The following is a 25,018-nucleotide window of genomic DNA, read 5'->3' on the forward strand; positions in this document are numbered from 1 at the left end:
AGTGCAGAGTCCAAGGGAGATAGCTAGATTCTCACATGGTGAGCCACATGTTACGAATGAGCCACAGGTGTAGGATACAGAGACTGCTCATCCAGATACAAATTACTGCTCTGGGGTCATCCACAGAGAGGACGATTCCGAAGCAACAACAAAAAACGAGAAAGGTTTCAATCAGCACTTCCAGAAGCACTACTCACCTTTTGAGTACAGGACTCCGCTTATAACAAAATATCAGGTGTTTGTATTGACATTCACCTCCAGGGAAAGAGTGGCTACACGCTACCCAATATTTCAACGTTGCCTTGGAAAGAGATCACCAGGTTCACGCTTGTCACCATGTCATGATGTCAGAGGTTTCCAGTACAAAAAAGGCCTTTTGGCCCATCTTGTCTGCACTGTTCAAAGATAAACCACCCAACTATTCCAATCCCATTTCCCAGCAATTGCCATAATCTTGCACCTTGGCATCGCAAGTGCACATCTAAATAGTACTTAAATGTTATTGCTGGTCTCTGCCTTCTCCTACCCCTACAGTCAGTGAGTTCCAGACTCCCACCACCCTCTGATGAAAAAGCTCTTCCTGGCATTCCCTCAAAATCTACCCTTTACCTTAAAACTTATGCCCCTGGTCACTGATCCCTCTGCCAAGGTGAAAAGCTTCTTCCTGTCTATTCTATGCCCCTATTAGTTTTAAATACCTCAGTCACATCCCCACCTTAATCTCCTCTGCTTCAAAGGAGATAACCCATCTATCCAATCCCTGTTCATAACTAAAATTCCCCCGCCCAAGTAACATCCTAACAAATCTGTGCACTCTTTCCAATGCTATCATATCCCTCCTATAATGCGGATTCCTGAACTGTACGCCAGTCATAAATGCACGAGATGTGTGATAGCACGGCAAACCTGCATGGTGCTGTGTGTATAATACAAGTGCTTAAATAAACATGCAGGTTCTTAGAGCAATCCAGCAATCTGTCCTCCAGCAAATTATTGCACTGTTTAGCCACTGCGGTGGAATTGTGGCAGTCGCTTCGTGGTGTTTGAACTTGCTGTTCTTTCTCATTACAACATTTATGCTCTCACCACTACCACAAATGTCCTTTGTGCTACCCATGCCAAGGTGATTTGGTCAAAAGCCAGGCTTTCAAGGCTCAGAGCCATTCAAGGATATCATGCAAGGTAGTCTCCCCATTAAAGGTCAGCGGTCTTCCAGCGGGCATGTTGAAGCTGCTGGGATAGCACTGTGTAGAAGGACCAGGCACCCACAAAAATTGGCACTATGAGATTGCACAAGGGTAATTAGTTCAATTTTGCATTGTTGGAAGTTTTTGATAAGGTGGTAGTTTTTATTTCAGGATTCTGGCACATTGAACACCGCAATGGTCCACAGCAAAGGGATAGAAAGGTTGGAAATTGTGCATCAACGGTGATGTGGGCATGCAAGGCAAACAAGTATAGGGATCCTGGATGTAGTAATGGAGGTGTCTCAGTTCTCAACTTTGACCAACAGGTATAAAGTACTTCCTACCTGTGCGAATGAGTACAAGGACTGCATGCTGGATGGGCAAACTGACCACAGCATTATCGTGCAGGAAACTATTCAAATTGGGAGGGTTACAGTGAAAAGAAAAGCTTTTCATTGAACAGTGAAAGGGGACTTTATTGAGGATAGATGTTGTCCCCTGCAGCCATGACCAGATGTTCTAAAGATTATGTTGTCTGTCCAGTTCCAGCGAAGAGATCTCCTCATTGCTGGATATGCATCTGGAGTAAGGAGAGGAATGAAGGATCCAGTTGTCATGACTCACATAGAAACCAACAAAAGTAGAATTAGGAATAAACCATAAGACATAGGAGCAGAATTAAGCCATTCAGCCTATTGAGTCTGCTCGGCCATTCAATTAGGACTGATATGATTTTCATCCCTAGTCTCCTGCCTTCTTCCCATAACCCTTGATCCCCTTATTGATCAAGAATCTCTCTGTCTTAAAGACACTCAGTGATCTGGCCCCCACAGTCCTCTGCAGCAATGAGTTCAACAGATTCACCACCTTCTGGCTGAAGGAATTCCTCAACTGAGTTTTCAAAGAGCGTCCCTTCAGTCTGAAGCTGTGCCCTCGAGTTCTAGTCTCCCCCACTAGTGGAAACATCCTCTCCATGTCCATTTTTACTACACTTGTCAGTATTCTGCAAGTTTCAGTTAGATCTCCCCTCAACTTTCTAAACTCCATTGAGTATAGGCCCAGACTCCTGAACCATTCCTCATACGACAAACCCTTCATTCCTGGAATCATTCTTGTGAATCTGCTCTGGACCCCTCCAAGGCCAGCACATCCTTCTTTAGGCAAGGGGCCCAAAACAGCTTACAATATTCCAAAGCCTTATATAGCCTCAGCGATACATCCCTGCTCTTGTATTCAAGCCCTTTAGAAACGAATGCTAACATTGAATTTACATTCCTAACTGCCACCTGTACCTGCATGCTAATCTTGAGTCTTGAACCAGAACTCTCAAGTTCCTCCGAAGCCTTTCCTCATTTAGAAAGGAGTCTATTCCGCTATTCTTCCTACCAAAATGCATAACCTCCCACTTTCCCACATTGTATTCCATCTGCCACTTCTTTGCCCACTCTCTTAGCCTTTCCAAGAAATTCTGCAGCCTCCCACTTCAACACTACCTGTCCTTCTATATATCTTTGTATCATCTGCAAATTTATCAACCATCACCCTCAGTTCCATCTTCTGATCATTAATGTATATAGTGAAAAAATGTGGTTCCAACACTGACCCCTGTGGAACACCACTAGTCACCAGTTACCATCCTGAAAAAGACCCCCTTATCACCACTCTCTGCTTTCAGTCTTGTCAGCCAATTGTCTATCCATGTCAGTACCTTGCCTCCTACACATTGGCTCTTAGCTTATTTAGCACCTCGTCAAAGGCTTTCTGGAAATCCAAATAAATCACATCCGCTTACTCTTTGTCTAACTTCTTTGTTACTCCTCAAAGAATGACATTTGACAAGTTAGGCACACAGTATTGGAGAAAGGTAATTTTGGTTAGACCACACCTGCAGTACCATCTACCGTTTCGGTTTCTATATTTAATGAATGCTACATATGTATTGAAGGTGTTACAGCAAAGTTTCACTAGATCGGTTCTTAAGATGAGAGTGCAGTCCTATAACGAAAAGCTGAGCAAATCGGTGCCTATGCTATCTAGACTTTAGAAGAATGAGGGGTGATCTCATCAAAACATTCAATATTCTGAAGAGATTTGACAGGATAGACAGACGTGGTTTCTCCTATGGAATCCTGAACATGGAGTCACAATCTCAGGATTAAGGGGTCGATCATTTAGGACCAAAATGAGAAATTTCTTCAGAAAGTTGTGAATCTTTGGAATTACCTACCCCACAATGTAACAGATACTCCATCATTTGGTGCGTTTAAGGTTGTGATAGACATGTTTTCCTCTCCCAGGGAATCAAGGGATCTGGAGTGGGGAGGAAAATGGAGTTGAGGCAGAAGATCAGCCATGATCGTATTGAATGGCAGAGAAAGCTCAAGATGTTATCTACTCAAATTCATATATATGTCTCCACTCTTGACTTCCGAGGTGCCCTCCAAAAGACCAATGGCAAAGGTCGTAGACAAATGAGCACACGGCTGTGGAGGACACAGCAGATCATAAACAATTTGGAAAGGCTCCTTCTCCATCCTCCCTGTCCTCCAGTGGTCCAGGAGGCAGAACCATTGCTTCAGGGCACCAACTGCTTGTTCCATAACATTCCTCACGGTAGCAATCACTTCAGGTTCAAAAGCAGAAAATCTCAGTAAGTCTGACATCATCTGTGGAGAGAGAATAGAACCAAATTTACGATCTGGATGGTTCTTTGTCAGAGCTGAGAGCAAAGAAAATCAGAAGAGATTTACACTGAGAGTGGACAAGGCAGGATAATTGGATTAAGGAAATGTAAATGAGGAGGAAGGCTGAGGAAATTACCAGGCCATATAATGGAAGAACAGAGGTACAGATTGTTAAGGAAATGCCCGAGTGTGGCAGCTGCCCTGAAAGAAAGCAAGAATGGGGAAGTGGAAAAATGGAAGCGAGAATGAAGGGTGATAAAAATGGATCATTGAGATGAACAGAAGAAATGAAACAAAATAAATGGAAATGGAGTGAAGGGGGAGGAGAAACTTCATGCTCTAAAGCTGTTGAATTCAAATGTTCAGCCCAGAAGTTCCAGTGCTATTCCTCTAGTTTGCATTGGGGTTCACTAGAACATTACAAAAGGCCAAGTACAGACATATGGACAATAGAGCAGGGTGGTGTGTTGAAGTAGTAAGCAATAGGAAGGTCTGGGTCCTGCTTACAGATAGACCTGTATTCTGCAAAGTGGTCAGTCTGCATTTGGTCTTTCTGATATATAACAGACTTCATTAGGAGCAGCAAGTGCCATAGACCAGTTGAAGGACATGCAATTGAAGCGCTGCTTCACTGAAGAAGAATGCTTAGGCTCTGGGATGATGAGCAGGGAGGATGTAAAGGAGCAGGTGCTCCACCTTCTCCGATTGCATGAGAAGATGCCGTGGGTAGAGGGTGGGGTATTGAGTGCGATGGGGGAGTGGACCAGGGTGTCCAGCAGGGAACAGTCCCTATGGAATGCTGATAAGGGGAGTGAGGGGAAGGTGTGTTGAGTATTGGCATCATGCTGGAGTTGGTAGCATGAGGAGTGCCCACAGCAACTTCCCATGCATTCAAAATGCAATACATTTTACCTCCTTCCTGCCCACCACCCCAGGGCCTAAACATCTCTTTCAGGTAAAGTAGTGTTTCATGTGCATCTCCTTCAATCTGGTTTATTGTACTCACTGCTCCCAATGTGATCCAGTCTACATTGGAGAGACCAAACGCAGGCTGGTGACTGCTTTATGGAACACCTTCGGTCCATCTGCAAGCAGGACCCAGAACTTCCTGTCACTTGCCACTTCAGCACACCACAGTACTCTCCTGTCCACATGTCTGTCCTTGGCCTTTTGCAATTTTCCAGTGAACTCCGACGCAAACTGAAAAAATAACATCTCATGTCCCGAATGGGCACTTAGCCTTCCAGCCTGAACATTGAGTTCAACGACTTCAGAGCATGAACTCTTCCCTCCACCATCACCTTATTTCCATTTTTTTCCCCATGTCTTTTCATCTCATTGGTCTATTTATATCACCCTGCATTCTCGCTTCCATTTTTCCACTTTTCCATTCTTGTTCTCCATCACGCCCCCAAACCAACACTCCTCCCCCACCATTTCAGGGCAACTGCCATATTCTTCAAGAAGTCACTTAATCTGTACCTCCGTTCTGCCATTTCATACATTCTGATCACCTAATGGACACTTTTAGCATCATCTTCAGCACTTATCATCATTTATATTCCCTTTGTCCAATTACAGCTCCCCCCACCGCAGAATACAAATCTCGTGATTTTCTTTGCTTTTAGCTGTAACAAAGGGTCATCCAGACTCGAAACACTGGCTTTATTCTCTCTCCACAGACCAGAGATTTTGCAGCATTTTCTGTTTTTGTTTCAGATTCCAGAATCTGCATATTTTGCTTTTTATGACTTTAGGTTCGCTGTTCACAAGTGACCAGATGGCAGAGTGGTGCCTATAGGTCGCGTGTAGGGGTCATCAAGCAGCCAGCCTATGGTTCACTGTGATGCAGGATGAATGCATCATAGCTGTTGTCAAGAGAACCCACATTCACCAGCAGGGTATTCTGTGTATGGCTGTGCACTAAGTTCACAGTGATGGTGAGGTACATCTCCCCATTAATATGTGGGCCCCACAGAACCACTACATGCAGCTGGTGACATCCTACACCAATGGGGACCCTGCTAGCCTTGTGAAACCATAAGTTCACTGCTCCCACATTTCTCTAATGAGAGAGAAGTCAACCAAGTTCCCTCTCCTTCACCTCAGTGATGCAAGGATAAACACCGGAAATGTCATCAGCTCCAACCTGGACAGATTTTCTTAGTGCAGAAGGTTAAAAGAGACCTTATAGGCCATCGATAGCCCTGTCCTTGACATGCTGTGATGCTGTAGGTCTAGGTGAAGGAGGTGGCTTGGTTCAATCATCACCGCCCCTTGAAGTGTAGCTGTCTCTCTCTATGTTATATAAGGTCCTCATTGTCTGCCAGTTGCTAATCATGGTTCAATAATATCACAATGTGGTTAGGTATGAGGAATAAACTCATGCCATAGGCATTATTAAGCTATGATGGAGATGCCAGCATTGGACTGGGGTAAACATAGTAAGAAATCTCTCAGCACCAGGTTAAAGTCCAACAGGTTTATTTGGTAGCACAAGCCACCAGCTTTCGGAGCACTGTTCCTTCATCAGGTGACTAGGAATTCTGCTCACAAACAGGACATCTAATGGCACAAACTCAATTTACAAAATAATGGCTGGAATGCGAGTATTTACAGGTATCAAGTATAGACAATAAGTGAGAAAGGGTTAAGCACAGGTTAAAGAGGTGTGTATTGTCTCCAGCCAGGACAGTTAGAGAGATTTTGCAAGCCCAGGCAAGCCATGGGGGTTACAGATAGTGTGACATGAAACCAAGATCCCAGTTGAGGCCTTCAAGTGTGTGGAACTTAGCTGTCAGTCTCTGCTCAGCAACTCCACGTTGTCATGTGTCGCGAAGGCTGCCTTGAAGAAATCTTACCTGAAGATCAAAGGCCGAATGCCCATGACTGCTGAAGTGTTCCCAACAGGAAGAGAACACTCTTGCCTGACGATTGTCGAGCGTGTTCATTCATCCGTTGTCATAGCATCTGCATGGTCTCCCCAGTGTACGTGCCTCAGGAGATCCTTCCCTGCAGCATATCAGGTAGACAACGTTAGCCAAGTTGCAAGTTATGTACCGTGTACCTGGTGGATGGTGTTCTCACATGAGACGACGGCATCTGTGTCAATGATCCAGCACATCTTGCAGAGGTTGCTGTGGCAGGGTTGTATGGTGACATGGTCACTGTTCTCCTGAAGGCTCCGTAGTTTGCTGCAGAAATGGTCTGTTTGAGGTTGTGCAGTTGTTTGAAGGCAAGAAGAGAAGGTGTGGGGATGGCTTTGGCGAGACGTTCGTCTTCAATGACATGTTGAAGGCTCTGGAGAAGATGTCCTAGCTTCTCTGCTTCCGGGGAAGTACTAGACAATGAATGGTATTTTATGGCCCGTGTTTGTCTTCTGAGGTGGTCAGTGCAGTTTTTCCATTGTGGCGCGTCGGAACTGTCGATCGATGAGTCAAGCTTCATATCCTGTTCTTACGAGGGCATCTTTCAGCGTCTGGAGGTGTTTGTTATGATCCTTCTCGTCTGAGCAGATCCTGTACATATGGAGAGCGTATCCATAGAAGATTGCTTCTTTAAGGTGTTTAGGGTGGAAGCTGGAGAAGTGGAGCGTTGTGAAGTTATTGGTGGGCTTGTGATACAGTGAAGTGCTGAGGTGACCATTCTTGATGGAGATGCGTGTGTCCAAGAATGCAACCAATTCCTGAGAATAGTCCATGGTGAGCCTGATGGTGAGATGCAACTTGTTGATGTCATTATATAGTTGTTTCAGTGATTGCTCACCATGAGTCCTAAGGAAGGAAACGTCATCAATGTATCACTGAAGGTCCTGTGCGGTGAAGAGGTCTTGTTCGAACCTGTGCATGAAGATGTTGGCATATTGAGTTGCGAATTTGGTCCCCATGGCTGTTCCATGTATCTGGATGAAGAACTGGTTATTGAAGGTGAAGACATTGTGGTCCAGGATGCATCTGGAGATTATTACTGTCACATTATTAAGCTAACCAGTTAAGCCAACCAGCCCTGCCTTAGTGACTTCAGACATTTTACCTAGTTGAATTAGGGATAAAGGAAATGCTCTCAAGCGTTCCCGATATGTAGAGTCTTCTATCCAGAACCCCTCCTCCACTGTTTGCACATAGGCAGCAGAGAGGGGAAGCTATGTTCCATCAAAGTCATGCAGCAAATCAAGAAGAATTGCAACCATAGCCATCTATTAATGAAAGCAGGTTTTCTCCTAAAGGCTTTCAAAAGTCTCTGATCTCATCCAAGTCCTTTGTGAATCCAAAAACTTAACATTCAAAACTGCAGTATTTTCTGCGGCAGCAAAATAAAGTCAAAAGCAGCTCACCTGGAAGTCCTGTGGTGATTTCTTTAAGTAGTCCTTGGGACGGGCAAGGAGGGGAGGGATATTCTCTCTCACGCAGCTGAATGCACGTGCAGCTGGGAGGGATTACAATATGGCATTAACAGGATCTGAGGTCCAGAATAGCAATTTGTGTGCCAAATCAATATTATGTCCACATTTTTTGATGTCATGATACATCCAGTCTACGTACAAGCACTGCATGCACAGCACGAATGCATGAATGGTCTTGCAGTCATTTTTTGAAGTTTGTGTCTGTAATGTCAGCACCAGCAGCGCTGTAGAGCCAATATTTGCAGCCTGTCAACAATGGATAACAATGGCTAGAGGGACAACTTTTCATTTACCAAACTGATTTAAAGCATGATTAGAGGTCCAGAAAATTTTTGTAAGGGCATATTGTACTAAAAGCATGTACTTGTTCTCAATTAGAAAAGGGCTAGTAGCTATATGTATTTTACCATATTGGGTAATGTCAGTTTTGAAACAGGAAAATCAAATTCAGGGATCTGGTGGGTGAGGCGTGAAACTGACCTGTGCCCGTAACGCAAAACAGACTCACCTGAAAATTGGCACCCTGTTTTACATAGCACCTCATTTCTTTGCATTGATAGTAGCACTTTTGACTGAATCATAAGATCATGGTTTCTAAATAGAGCGACAATCGAGTGCAGTGCTACAGTTTTGAAGATGCTGCCTTTCAGCGATGAAACAATGGCCTTGTCTACCTTCCAAGCTGAACACAAAAGGTACTATAGCACAAGTTAAAATGGAGCAGTGTTTTCCAACTCAACCAACATGATTTAAATCAACTTATCTGGTCATGTACCACTGATGTTTGTGGGACCACACTGTGTAAATTAACCGCTACATTTCCCTTCCTCGCAATAGTGACTATACTGCAACATGCTTAGGGGTGTCCTGAAGTCATGGAAGTGCTATGTTAGTAGTTTTTATTTAAACTTATCTATTGACTCAATGTAATCTTAAAAGTATAGAAAACACATATTTCTTCTTTACATTTAAAGCATTTTAACAAACTATGAAGATAGATTGTGGTAATCTGATCATTTAAAAAGTTGGACAATATTGATTTTGAATTATGAACCTGTGTTATAGTACAGTACTATAATTACATTACCAAAAAGGTCAATATCTTTACATGGAGGAATTTACTTGAATTAAACAAATAAGACTGAGTCAGCAACCTACCAACAGAAACTGAGAAAATTCTTTGTACTTAAGACGCTGTTTCCTATCTTTTCCAAAATGCAGATCCACAAACTCGGAATTCCAGTCAAACGGGATATGTTGGTGAATACCAGTTTGGCTAAATATTTGCTTGATGTCATCTATATGTCATGATGAAATATACGGGTTAATGTATAATTTAAAAAATCATGCTACTATAATTGAAAACAGAAATAAAACTTTTCTATTAATCTCCTAAGGCAATGTGTTAATATGAATTTGACTCCAAGTAACTGAAGGTCAACCACTTGTCAGACTAAACTCTTTCTTCTGTGATATTCGTATACCATGATTTATGTTAGATGCTTGTAGTGACTAACCTATCAAATTCATAGCTTAACAATATATACCCACCAGTCTTACTCCAGGACAATTATACCAGTCACTTCTCATTGTGTCAAAAATATCTCAAAGTTACTGGAGACACTGAACATATGTTTCAGTGAAACTACGTTTGGGGGAAAAAAAATCTACATTTGTACAATACACACTATTGACTGAATGCAACATTCCACAAACCATAGAAAAACATTGAAATGAAGGTGTTGAGAATGTTATTTCTGAGGCATAGAAATAAAAACAAACTAGAGAAATCACATAACAATATTAGCTGAACATTTTCTTGAGTTTTACTTAAACTTTACTGAATACATACAATTTCTATTTATGCATAATCACATAGCTGCCTTTATGTTCAAAATTACATGAGTCTAGAAATTAAGTGACACTACACCTGTTTCCAGCTGCTAAACGAGCTTCCATTATTGTATTGTACGTGCATTAAAACAATGGTGCCGGTTATTGCTCACCTCCTTAATATGCTCACCCATCCCAACCATCCTCCATCACTATGTTCCAATTGCTTCTACTCTCATGAAACCCACTCCAGACCATCTCTCCCTTGATCGAACCCAAATCTGGCCACCCCATCTCAATTAAATCCCCACCCAGTTGCCCAATTCAACACCCCCTTATAGAACATAGAACACTACAGCACAAACAGGCCCTTTGGCCCACGAGTTGCGCCGATCACATCAACACCTACCAACCTACAGACCTATCTATAACCCTCAATCTCATTAAACCCCATATACTCATCCAGAAGTCTTTTAAAAGACCCCAGCAAGTTCGCCTCCACCACCACTGACGGCAGCCGATTCCATTCACTCACCACCCTCAGTGAAAAACTTACCCCTAACATCACTTCTGAACTTCCCTCCCTGCACCTTAAATCTGTGTCCTCTCATAGCAACCATTTCAACCCGGGGAAATAGCCTCAGAGTCCACCCTATCTATTCCTCTCAACATTTTGTAAACTTCTATCAGGTCGCCTCTCAATCTTCGTCTCTCCAGGGAAAAGAGTCCCAGCTCCCTCAACCTAACTTCATAAGGCATGCCTCCCAGTCCAGGCAACATCCTTGTAAATCTCCTCTGTACCCTCTCAATAGCTATGTTCATTGTCTTCTCCATTATCTCCCATTCCTCAAGGTTCATCTGTGGCCATTTTGCCTGAAGACAACCAGTTCTGGAATAGGGAACTCATTTTGGTGCAAACATTTTCTTTCATCCATTCGAAGGATGTGAGCATCATTGGCATGGCCATCATTTATAACCCATCCCTGATTGCCCTTGAGAAGGGTGGCAATAAGTCACTTTCCCAAATTGTTGCAGTCCATCTGGTACAAGCGTAAACAGTGCTGCTAGGGCAAAAGTTTCAGGATTCTGATCGTGCAATAGCAAAGAAACAGCAATATGATACAAAGTTATGATACTGTCTGACTTAGAAGGGAAACTGCAAGTACTAGCAGTGCATCTTCTATATGATACACACATCTATTACTGTTAGTGATAGAGGAAGCGAGTGTGGTGGATTGAATTTTTTCAAGTGGCTGCTTTGTCCCAGGTGGCATTGAGTTTCAAACATTGTTGGAGCTGGATTTATCCAGGCAAGTCCTGTCTGCTATACCACACGTCCAGACTTATGTCTTGCAGACTGTAGGCAATCCTTGTAGAGTCAAGAGGTGAGATACTTGCCACAGAATTCTCAGTATCTGAGCTGCTCTTGTAATCAGAGTATTTATGTGGCCATACAGTTCAATTTCTAATCAATGGACACAGAAGGACTCGGCAGAGGTAAGTGGTGAAGACAACAAATTCTGAAAAGTAGCGAGCATAGGAACATAAGAACTAGGAGCAGAAGTAGGCCATCTGGCCCCTCAAGCCTGCTCCACCATTCACTAAGATCATGGCTGACTTTTTCATGAACTCAGCTCCATTTACCTGCCCACTCACCATAACCCTTCATTCTTTTACTGTTCAAAAATTTATCTATCCTTGCCTTAAAAACATTCAATGAGATAACCTCAACTGTTTCACTGGGCAGGGAATTCCAGATTCACAATTCTTTGGGTGAAGAAGTTCCTCCTCAACTCAGTCCTAAATCTGCTTCCCCTTAGTTTGGGGCCATGCCCCCTAGTTCTAGTTTCACCCACCAGTAGAAACAACTTCCCTGTTTCAATCTTATCTATTCCCTTCATAATCTTATATGTTTCTATAAGATCTCCTCTCATTCTCCTAAATTCCAATGAGTATAGCCCCAGTCTACTTAGTCTCTCCTAAGCCAACTCTAACTCTGGAATCAACCTAGTGAATCTCCTCTGCACCCACTCCAGTGCCAGTATATCCCTTCTCAAGCAAGGAGACCAAAACTGTACACAGTACTCCATGTGTGGCCTCACCAGCACCTTATACAGCTGCAACAACCTTGCTGTTTTTAAACTCCATGCCTCTTGCAATGAAGAACAAAATTCCAATGCCTTCTAAATTACCTGCTGTACCTGCAAACCAACTCCTTGTGATTCTTACACAGGACATCCAAGTCCTTTTGCACTGCAGCATGCTGCAATTTTTTTACCATTTAAATAACATTCCATTTTGCTGTTATTCTTACCAAAATGGATGACCTCATATTTACCAACATTGTACTCCATCTGCCAGACTTTCACCCACTCAAAGGGATATAGATTATCTATATCCCTTTGCAGGCTTCCAGCATCCTATGCACTTTGCTCCGCCACCCATCTTAGTGTCATCTCTGAATTTTGACACACTACACTTGATCCCCAGCTCCAAATCACCCAATGGACAAAGACAAAAAGGGTCCAAATTCTTTTGTGACAAGGTCATATAATTATACCACTTTGTATGATCTGTAGTGAAATGCAAATGCTTCTAGGCCATTTCAAATAGTTGGGGTTATTCGACTTCAAGTAGGCAGAAACATTAGCTTTCTCTTTGTTTACCTTCTATTACTATCAAGACTGCGGACCAATGCACTTGTCTAAAATCAAAGTGGCCTCAGCATTTACTGCAATATATTATGCAGCCTATCCTAACAACGTAACACAGCCATGTTGGAGATGTACATATGAACTGAAGCAAAGGACTGTGGCAGTGATTTGTAAACTATTTTCAACGTGATCCCATTTTAACTAATCACCACCTTCTCAAGGGAAATTCAGGTGACCTTGCCAGTGATGCCCACAAAAAATTCTTGAAAATTAAAATGACCCAGGGAGTCAGCAAAACCAAGACAGTAATAAAGCAGTGTTGACATTGTGTTATTAAAGTGTATCCATTATAGATTAACATAATGCATCCCACCAATATATATGTGTTTTAACATATTTGGTGTTGTGTAATCACATATGCTTCAGTCAAGCTCATCACATTCCATGATGACAGACGATTTGATGAAACTCCTCTCCTAACTTCCCGCAACACACATCAGCTCATCTGCCCCCACCATACATATACATCCGTCTTCCCAATCCACCTCCCCCACTCACTCAGCAGTTCCTTCTTCCCAAACCTCTTCCCCCATAACTCATGCCCTCTCCCCATTCAATTCTCACTTACTCATCCCTTCTCTCCCACTAAACTGACCAATGACAGCCTTCTCTACCTCCTCATCTAGACCCACTCACCATCCCCTCCTTTCCTCCCTCTTGACCTAGACTGATCCTCTTCCATACCTTTACACCCAATCCCATTCATCCCTTCTTCCTTCTCCATTCCCACCCCAGCTCTTTGTGGCTACTGGTGACCTTGCTGTCAGTAGGTGACTGTGGCCCTGACAAGGATATGCACTGCCAAGAAAGGGCAAGCCACTTCCCTAGTGAGTTAATGTAAATTCCACTCATTTAATGGGGTTCTCTGGCCATCCACTAATGCAAGACTAAGACCAATAGGCCCCCTTTCTAACCTGACAACGAAAACCTCATCATCAATTTCATTCTTCAGACAAGGTAAGCTATCCCTGGACATCCTGTTGCACGGTTCAGACTGGTAGAACATAAGAACATAAGAAATAGGAGCAGGAGTAGGCCATCTAGCCCTTCGAGCCTGCCCCGCCATTCAATAAGATCATGGCTGATCTGTCGTGGCTCAGTTCCACTTTCCCGCCCTCTCCCCATAACCCTTAATGCCCTCTCTTATCAAGAACCCATCAACCCGCTTCTTAAAAATATTTAGCGAGGCAGCCTCCACCACTTCAACGGGCAGAGAATTCCAGAGATTCACCACCCTTTGAGTGAAGAAGTTCCTCCTCAACTCCGTTCTAAACCGCCCCCCTTTTATCTTGAGGCTGTGCCCCCTAGTCCTACTGTCTTTTTTGAGCGGGAAGAGTCTCTCCACCTCTATCCTATCCATCCCATTCATCATCTTATACGTCTCAATGAGATCTCCCCTCATTCTTCTAAACTCTAACGAGTACAAGCCTAGTTTATTCAGCCTCTCCTCATAGCTCAACCCCCTCAACTCCGGTATCAGCCTAGTAAACCTCCTCTGCACTCCCTCCAAGGCCAAAATATCCTTGCGCAGGTGCGGCGCCCAAAACTGCACACAGTACTCCAGCTGCGGCCTCACCAATGCCCTATACAGCTGCAGCAAGACCTCCCTACTTTTATATTCAATCCCCCTCGCTATGAAGGCCAGCATCCCATTCGCCTTCCTGACCACCTGCTGCACCTGCAAGCTGGGTTTTTGCGACTCATGCACAAGGACCCTGAGGTCCCTCTGCACCGTCGCCTGCTGCAGTTTTTCGCCACGTAAGTAATAGTCCTTCCTACCAAAGTGGACCACCTCGCACTTGCCAACATTAAATTCCATTTGCCATTTCCTGGCCCATTCGCCCAGCCTATCTAGATCCTTCTGCAGACTCTCCACACCCTCCGCACAATTTGCCTTTCCCCCAATCTTGGTGTCATCAGCAAATTTCGACACCCTACACTCGGTTCCCTCCAGATCATCTATATAAATGGTAAATAGCTGAGGCCCCAGCACCAACCCCTGGGGCACCCCACTAGTCACCAACCGCCAATCCGAATAGCACCCATTGACCCCCACTCTCTGTCTCCTATTTGACAACCAATCCTCTATCCACGCTAACACCCTACCCCCACCTCCATGTCCCCTGACCTTCTGCAATAACCTCTTGTGAGGTACCTTGTCAAACGCCTTCTGAAAATCCACAAAGACCACATCCACCGGCTCTCCTCTATCCACTGCCCTAGACACATCCTCATAGAACTCCAGTAAATTTGTCAGACACGACTTCCCTTTAATGAAACCGTGTTGCGTCTGCCCTATCAAGCAATTCCCTTCAAGATGCCTCGCAATTTCCTCCTTAATGACGGATTCTAACATTTTACCTACCACAAACGTTAAACTAACCGGCCTATAATTCCCTGCCTTTTGCCTGGCACCCTTCTTAAACAACGGCATAACATTAGCCGTTTTCCAATCTTCCGGCACTTCCCCGGAATCCAGCGACGTCTGGAAAATAACCACCAAGGCATCCACTATCACCTCCGCCATGTCTTTCAGAACCCTCGGATGCATTCCATCCGGTCCTGGGGACTTGTCCACAATCAGCCCCTCCAGTCTGTCGAGCACCACCTCTCTAGTAACAGTAATGTCATTAAGACCCTCCAGTCCTACCACCTTTCCATCGCTAACACCCGGCAAATTATTCACGTCCTCCTCCGTGAAGACAGAAACAAAAAAGTTATTCAAGACCTTAGCCATATCCCCATCCCCTACCACTAGCTCCCCTTTCTCATCCTCTAAAGGACCAACGTTCACCCTAGCCAGCCTCTTCCTTTTTATATATTTATAAAAACTCTTGCTATCCTTTTTTATATTAAGTGCTAGCCCAGCTTCATAGCTTCTCCTACCCTCCTTTATCAACTTCTTTGTCAGTCTTTGTTGACATTTAAACCTTTCCCAATCCTCTTCTCGCCCACTGCTCTTAGCTACTCTAAATTCCTCCGCTTTTAATTTAACACTTTCCTTCACCTCCTTCGTTATCCACGGCTTATTACCTCTCCTCCTACTGTCCTTTTTGACCATCGGAATAAATTTCTGCTGAGCACCAAGAAAGATCTCCTTAAAGATCCTCCACTGCTCCTCAGCAGACCTACCTTCCAACGCGCTCCCCCAGTCCACATTCGCCAATTCTTCTCTCATCCTACCGTACTCCCCTCTATTCAAACAAAGGACGCGTGTCCGGGAACCCACTTTCTCCTCCTCCATCTGCAACAGAAACTCCACCATACAATGATCACTCTCCCCAAGAGGGTCCTTCACCGCAAGGTCCCTAATTCTACCCGCCTCATTACATAGCACCAGATCCAAGATAGCTCACTCCCTCGTCGGCTCCAACACACGCTGTTCAAGGAAATTATCCCGGCAGCATTCCAAGAACTCCTCCTCGAGCCCACCTCGTCCAACATGGGTCGACCAATCAATATGCAGATTGAAATCCCCCATAACTACTGCCGTCCCATTCCTGCACGCCACATTTATTTGCGCGTTAACAGCCCGCCCCACCTCCAGATCATTATTCGGGGGCCTATAGACGACACCCACCAGCGTCTTCCTCCCTTTGCTGTTCCTAATCTCCACCCACAACGATTCCACTTTCTGCTCTTTGGCTCCGATATCATCCCTTGCTACCACCTTGATACTATCCTTAATCAGCAGAGCTACGTCACCCCCTCTTTCCTCCTGCCTATCCTTCCTAAACACTTGATAGCCCTGTACGTTCATCTCCCAGTCCCTGTCACCTTGCAGCCACGTCTCTGTAATGGCCACCAGATCGTATCCATTTGTGTCGATCTGCGCCACCAGCTCATCCACTTTATTCCGAATGCTTCGTGCATTCAGATAAAGCGCTTTCATCCCAGCCTTCACCTGGACCCTATTTGCCGTAACGCCACCAATTGGGACATCCTCGGCCTCTTCCCTTACCTGTACCCTATCCTTAACTTTAGACCTCGTAATGTCACCTACCCTCGCACCCTCCCCCCCCAATTAGTTTAAAGCCCTGTCTACAGTCCTCTTTACTCGATTCGCCAGCACTCTGGTCCCAGCACAGTTCAGACCAACCCCATCCCGCCCGAACAAGTCCCACCTACCCCAATACTGGTGCCAATGCCCCATAAATTCAAACCCATTCCTCCCACACCAATCCCTGAGCCACCCATTCACTTCCTTTATCCTGTCAACCCTACGCCCGTCTGCACTCGGTTCAGGCAGTAGCCCAGAGACGACCACCTTGTCGGTTCTACTTTTTAATTCCATTCCCAGCTTTTCATACTCCCTCCCCAGATCCTCAGTCCGCACTTCGCCTACGTCGCCGGCACCCACATGTACTACAACGACCGGGTTCTCACCCTCCCACTCCAGATTCCTCTGCAGCCCAGCTGCGACATCCCGGACCCGAGCACCTGGCAGACAACACACCCTTCTGTGCACTTTGTCATTGTGACAAAGGACAGTGTCAATACCCTTCACCCCACTATCCCCAATCACTACTATGTTCCTTTTCCCCTTCTCTTTGCCTACGTCCTGCTGCATCACTGTACCGTGTGCAGTTTGCTCACCAACCTCACCTGCCTCGTCCTCTTCCGGAGTGGAAGCAAGAACCTCAAACCTGTTATGCAGATTAAGAGGCTGAGGCCTCCGCTCCTCACTCCCCTTCCTCCTCCCAGCAGCCTCCTTTTGTCCCTGACCCTTAGATTTAGCCAGTCTCGGGGGGGGTGGATGTCACTTGCACCCCATTGACAATGGCACCCTCTCTCCCCCTGATGAGCCTCAGCGTCTGTAGCTCAGAGGCCAGCTCATCCACCCTGAGCTGGAGCTCTTCCAGCAACCTGCACTTACTGCAGACATGGTCACTGGGGAGGACCCTGGGGTCCACCAGTTCCCACATCATACAGAAACCACACATCACATGCCCCTCCATTATTCACTGTAATTTTTTATGGGGAAAAATTTTTTCCTTGTTTCTTGCTGTAGTAGTTTTGAAAAAATTTTTTTCCTTGTTTTTTCAAACAAACTCACCTGACCTTTTTTCCTTCAAGCCCTTTTTGATATTAAGCCCTATTAGCTCACTCTGCTTCCCACTCACTCCTCTGCCCGCTCAGACACTGCCCGCTGTCTACACCAGGCCTCCTTTTAAACCTGGCGCTGATTTAAAGCAGGCTGGTCCACAAATGCCTTTTAACCACTCCCTCAGAATTCTTAAAGCAGTAAATACAATAAATAAATGCTTTAAACAGTTCTACAAAGAGTAAAGTGCTTTAAACTTATTTTAAACAGGTTTTTAACAGGTAAAATCTTAGCTCTCTCTCTGCTCCAGCAAACAATGGAAGGCTTCACCGTGTGGCCCCTTGATAATTGAGCTTTAAGCCTCTTTCATCACCTTAATAGGCCAAACAGTACAATGTCCAGTCCAATGTGGGAGGGCAGCCAGGTTTAGGATTTTGGAAATATTTACACAGCAGCATTAGGAACAAACATCTTTCTCTCCTTCCCTCACATTATTAATCTCACCCTCCCCACCACAATCCAGAGTCTGCATGGCCAGCCCCCACACACTTACATAGCACTCACCTCATTCAAGATTACTCACCATTATTAGAGAGGGGGGCAGGGTCAAAAACGGTTCAAACTGTGGACATAGATGACAGCCAAGTCAACCTGGCACCAGGTTAAATGACAGTTACCTTGGGCCTGCTCTGGTCTTGTTACTGGCAGAGTCCCTCCTGTTTTTGTCACTCTGTATCTCAGTCTTCCTGAGAATGCAGTCACAAATTGTTCTGTGCAGCCAAAAATCTCCTGCACTGCAGCCAGGATAATTGAGCCAGCTGCTCAAATCACAGGTTCCTTCTCTCTTTCCCCTACTGCTCTATGGTTGAGTTTTTTCTTTGAAAGCCAGCCAGAAAAACACAAAGTTGCCCAAAGGTCAGAAGCAGTTGTTCCTGACAATTTCATTAACTTTTAAAATCTGATATTTCAAGTCTGAAGGTTAGAAAGGAATATGCTAATGGAAGATTTCCGAAACCCCAGAGTCAGAATTCCACCATTTAGTGGAAAATTTCATCCCTGACATTTCGCTAACATCGAGTATCATGAGCAGATGGTTAGATTATGTCTTGTTGGGGATAGTCATTGCCTGGCACAAGTTGTGAAAACGTTACTTACCATTTATCAGTCCAAGCCACAATGTTGTTCAGGTCTTGTTGTACTGTAAACTGCTTCACTATCTCCAGTTAAAAATGGTACAGAACACTGAAATCATCAGCAAACTTCCACTTTTCTGATCTTATGATGGAAGGAAGACAATTGATGAAGCAGATGACTGGGTGCAGGTCACTGCCATGAAGAACTCCTGCAACAATTTCCTGGGGCTGGGAAGATTGGCCCTAAACAATAACAACCATCTTCCTTTACACTAAAGTCTAGCCAGGGGAGCATTTTCCCCCTGAATTCTTTGACTTCAGCTTTACTAAATCACTTAGATGTCACAAGCTATCAAACGCTGTTCTGATGTCAAAGGCAGTCATTCTCAACTTATCTATGGAATTCAGCTCTCATTATACACAGAAAGAGAAACATTTACTCATGTTATAGATATACTCACACTAAGAATGTTTTTAAGTTCTATTATCTTGCAGAAAAATTGGACAGAACTTCATGGTGGTGGCACACCGCCCCCAGACTGAAATATCAGGAGTCAGGCTCAGTGCAACATAGATAGGAAACCTCAATCTGGTTTTGTGGATGTTGGGCCATTAATTGGTTCAAACTTCTGGGAGGAAGCCTTTCCTCTGGAAGCAGCTAGGAAATAAATGGCCAGTTGCACTCAAGTCCTCGCACTGCCTACCAACAGTGATGATAATTAGCCCTTAAAGGGCCATTAATTACCAACAGAAGTGGGTAGGAATGGGCAAGGCACCCATTGTTATACCACTCACTGTTACACTCCCTCCTCTACCCGACAGCCCACTCCACAACATGGCGGCGGTGGGGAATTCAGATCCTTAGTTTTTTTTCCCTCTCAATTTATAATTATCAAAAACTGAGCAGCAAATGTGACGTGATTTTCCACACAATAGAAAAGTGTAGAGGCTTCAGACTTTTCTCTGACCAAACAGAAAATGCTGTGACATTAACTGGATACTAACTGTAATGCCAAGAACACTGCCAGTTTTAATGTAGTTGTCACTAAACACCAAGTACTAACATCTCTTTGCTGAAAGGTACAAAGCCACTTTCAGAATGCTGCTTCTCACAGTAATGCTCTGGCAATAAATCTGTTGCATAACTGAACTGATCAATCCGAGTTATACAGGTTGAGTCATATGCTTTAGAAGCACACTTTTATTTTTGAGGACTGGATTTTAAAATGCAAGTTAAATGTAAAAAAATCTGGGTTTGAACAGGTTAGAATGAGAGGTGCAAAAAAAAAGAGGTAGAGTGCAGAAGTCAGACAGACTCGAAACATTAACTCTATTTCTCTCTCCACAAGTGCTGCCAGGTATTCTGAGTCTTTTCCAGCATTGTGTGTTTTATTTCAGATTCTAACATCTGCAATATTTTGCTTGAAAAGAACACAAAGGAGCCTGACTCAGAAAGACTGCAGTAGTTCCCATTAGAGATACAAGTTATCCACATGGATCGCAGAATCAAAGGCATGTTTTGAAGGCAAAATTAATTAATCTGAATTCCTATCTGGGATGTCCAAGGGTGCCATGGGGATAGATTCCCGGGAGCTTTTCTTTTCATTCCTGAGGTTTATCTGAGTAACTTCTCAGAATGGGGCAGTTGGCTTCAGTAAACAAGGAGAGAAAAAAAACTGCCAACAGGGGGCTCACCTAGCTAGATGGCAGTGAATGGACCTCAAGAAATCTCATAGCTCAAAGGATAGCAGGAATACTCAGGAGCATCAAAGTGAACTCAAGAGTTGTGGCACACCTTGGTTTAGTCCTCAAGACTCTAAAGTATAGGGGAACTCTTGTGTGGAAACAAAAGTAAAATGGATAGTGGTCTGTTGAGATTTGTGGTTTGAAATACAAGAATTCACTAAATATTGTATTAACAGTACTTGTTTAACTTGAACAGCAAAAGTTTGTTGTTTAAAATATGAAATCTTGCGCTGTTATCCTTTGAATTAATAATTGGGAATTTAAATTTATTTTTCAAAGCTACAAGCATCAAATGAGGTGCTAACAGTATATATTTATACAAGTACACAAAAAGGCTAAAATACATTATTTTGTTAATTAATTTGCAAATCAAAAATTACAAAATAAGCTAGCGTGCAGAGAAGATATTAGCCAAATAAGCCTGCGTGCCCCAATTTAACTGGTCACAGGAGAAGCCAGAAATCTTCTGCCCAAAAACTATATTCAGATATGCATCCTGAAAAAGGAAAAATTTAAATTGAGCAATAGGGAGAAATAATTTATGGCATTATAGATGATATTGGAAGTGTCCATTTCATTAAAAGTGGTTTATATGTTCTGTAACAAGCAAGTTACAATTAACTAATTGGACAAATATAGGTGCTCACGTAAAATTGATATAATCTGTATAAACATGACAAGAATTCTCAGTCACTCTATAAACCCATGATTAGAGTTTCAAGATTTATATTATCATGCACTAGCTTAGACACGGATTGATGTGTTTCTTTACTAATATACGTAACTTAACTTGTGCCTATTCCACATATATCTGCCAAAATATAATTATAAGTCTGAAGGTGGTCTTTGTAATGATATTTTAAACGTACTTGCGCCAGCAGGTGCATAAAAATTGATTAGTGGAAATAACTACTTCAGTTTTCCGAAGTTAACTACAATCTAACCTTCTTGCAGTGTAACATAATATGACACTTCAGTTCTGATGGACTACAGGGAGGAGGAACAATACATTGCAAAACGATGATGGAGAAAAACAGGATATTTACTCACACATTCAATATAGGAATTCACTTTTAATTTCTGAAATGTAAACTTTATAACTATGTCACTAATGAAATACATTTAGTCTTCCAGTTGGGCAATAAACCCCTCAAAAGAATTTCATTTTAAAATGTAGTTTCAGATGGTAGCTCTGCACGACAGTTCACTAAAGATTTTAAAAAATAATTATTTCCTGAAAAAACTAGTATGTGATTTCTCACCTCACAACCTACCTCCACAACAGAAGTTAATTTAAGGAAGATAAGGTACAAGGGAGAATTTGTTATAATAGTTTTTTTTCCCCTTGTGGGAATAAAAATATATTGGTTGGCTTTTGGGCATGAAGGATACATTTAATATTGTAAGCACTAATTATGATTCATGACATACATGGTGTTAGTTAGCTTGGAAAATTAACAGGTTAGTATTTCAGATGTAGCCTTTGGTTCTGATGAAAGACTACTTTGGAAATGCACATCTATCTTTCACTCGAGTGTTGATTGGCTATCCAAGTTTTTTTTACTTTGACTTGCAACACTTCTTACTCTTGCTTTTTATCTCCACTCTTTATCCAATACTTTTCTTGTAGTACACACCAAAACTGACTTCTCCACTGCCATTCTTGTCAAATAGCTGGAAAGCAACAATGTATAAGGCATCTGGTGAACATAAAACGGATTCAAATGCAAGGAAATCTTGAAAGGAGATCAGCCTGCAAATACAAAGTAAACTATGTTAATAAATAAATGACATTCACCCCATAGTGGAAATGGAGGTCAAATCTTAAATGGAATATTGCATCACTGTCTGTAGTGCTTTCAACCTGAGACAATTGGTCAACTGTACAAGAGGAATTAATTACTGACCAAAGATTCCAAGCCCCAGTCTGAAGTTAATTAAGCGTTAATAAAAATCCCTTTTGGCTTTAAAAGGCCAATAAAAAATAATTTAATTTACATAGAAACCAGCTGTTGTACAGTAAATATGTATGATTAAGAATGATTCAGGTGGGCCTTTCGTGGAGCAGGTGTTTACCAATATTTAAACCAGGGAACATTCACCTACCTTTTGAAATTCCAGCAGTCAATGGAAGAGGTTCTCAGCAGAAGATCCCAGCAATTATACCAGGATTTTGCAGAAATTTGTTGAAGTCAAAACATAACATAGATAATGGAAAGATCAAAATGCATCACAACATCAGGCCCCCAATTTTCTTTTCTTATTCCTCTCACACCAGCATAAATCAGGTAGACATCATCAGAATTCAACTATTTCTCCAAGGTACACTCCAATCCAGTTTAAACAGATAAGTCCTTGCCTGGCAATTAGCATACACACCAGGTTGTTGATGGAAATTGTGGGATTCTATGATTGTAGCATATAGAAGTACAAATTCTACCAGTTTTTGGGTCATTTAGCTAATGTCAGAGGCTACAGCAGAATCCTGTTAAGTGATAGCATTATGATGGCCACAAGACATCAGTAGATCTCACCATGGGCTTCATGGAGTACAAGCTATCTTACTGAGTGAGCTCAGGGTTGCCCAATGGGAAGCGATCAGTGGGGTCTTTAAACCTGTTTCTCCACTTATTTCTTTGTAATAGGTCCTAGGGTGAAAACTAGCTGACAATAAGCTGCAGTCATAGCCTAGTGATAATACCATTAAACCAGCACCTTCCCCTTAAAGTCCTTTGTTTCAGGTGGAAGTTCCTTATCTAGGTTGGGGGGCAGCCAGGAAATGTACATCATATGCAAGAGGAGTCGATAGCTGGCATTTCAGATTGCTAAATTATTTTCCGATCCCCAAGTTGTCACATATGGAGTATTAGGCACAGGGAAATGGTGACTGTTTGTCAAGATTCTTAAGTTGGGATTCCTGAAGGAATCCCTCATTTCTGTATTTGTTGAATTATTTTAAGTACAGAAAAGTAATTCTTTCACTGGCAGCAATATTCCCATATGGTCAATCTTTCAGAAAAAAAACAAGGTCAGCAGAAGTGATACAAAGTTAGCAGTTTCCACACAGAAAATCTCTGAAATGAGTGTCAATGAACTGAAAACAAAATATAAAAAGACCAGTATTTTTAAACCACAATAAAATACTGATGGGGTGAAATTAATTTGTGCCAGCAATGCAACAGAGATTTGTAGTGGCTTGACAACTATTATTTGAAGGTTCCATTTTTTATTTTGCATTGATTTGGAAAATATTGCCAAGGTTTCTCATTTTGGATCACATAAAAGTGACAAATTAGGAAGCGTTGAATTACAGTTCTGCTAACTTCATACAGAAGAAATTGGGCACAGTGAAAAATTAGCTGCTGACTTCTTACTTTTGTGCTGCTGGTCTTGACCAATAGTATCCACTGAACTTGCAAAAAGAACGCAAGCAGGAGAATGTTTTCCTCCAAAATACATCCAAAACTAAAATTATGTACAGCTACATAAATATATCAAAACATTCTCAGAACAGATCATAATAATTCTTCTGCAAAAATATTAAACAAAGCAAGAAGTTATCTGGAAATTAGTTCCATCTCAGCCTAATTGTATAATAATCCATTTCAATTGCATTTATAAATTACGTTTTGGTTCAGCCTAAACCTTTTCATCTGTGCAAATCTGATGATGAGAGGTCAGAGGGACAATGTTACTTTCCCATCTAATTAAGGCAGGAACCTCAGGCAATATTGCAGAATAGCATCAGCCTACTTACTGTATTTGATGCAAATCAGCCAAAAGAAACTCAAGCATATTGACAATGAATTTTAGGTTCCACTAGAACAGAGCATTTAAGGACGCTATACAATGATATGGAATTTATTAATACATTGACAATTTTAAGATTACAGTGTCACTTAAAACTAAGATCACATGCTATTTCAACAGAATAAAATCAAAAGACTGTAGCTCTAAGACAGTGGTCAGATACAGAATCCATTCTGCTACTCCCCTTGCACAAAAATTTACGCCGAACAAGAGTAGATGCTTTTCTACTGAAGAAGAATACAAGAGAAAACCATGTCCAACTGCTTCTGGAACCTTCTAGACAAAAATGGCAACAGTAAATGGCTGATAACTCATGAAGGCCCCAGAAGACAGCTATATGGAAGCAAGAATTGCACAAAGGTGAAATAAAGTCTGTAGTCAACTGTTGCTACATTTATAACAGTGCTACCACTGCAGAAATCAGCCCTTTCTTCCAACAACCACTCCTCAAAATAAACTAGCTGA

General features: G+C 42.8%; 1 protein-coding gene across 1 annotated transcript in view; it reads right to left on the reverse strand.

Annotated features, from left to right (window-relative positions):
• The window catches only part of slc25a13 (solute carrier family 25 member 13), a 195,486-nt gene that overhangs the window by 101,507 nt on the left and 68,961 nt on the right, over positions 1-25,018 (reverse strand). The window contains exons 4-5 of the mRNA XM_080214583.1: positions 22,381-22,496; positions 9,432-9,571 (exon numbers count right to left, since the gene is read on the reverse strand). Of these exons, the coding sequence (XP_080070709.1) occupies positions 9,432-9,571; positions 22,381-22,496 (256 nt within the window). The remainder of the gene's footprint in view (positions 1-9,431; positions 9,572-22,380; positions 22,497-25,018) is intronic.

This window comes from Carcharhinus amblyrhynchos, chromosome 2 (genome assembly GCF_965287045.1).
Source record: "Carcharhinus amblyrhynchos chromosome 2, sCarAmb.v2.hapA, whole genome shotgun sequence".
Lineage (NCBI taxonomy): Eukaryota > Metazoa > Chordata > Chondrichthyes > Carcharhiniformes > Carcharhinidae > Carcharhinus > Carcharhinus amblyrhynchos.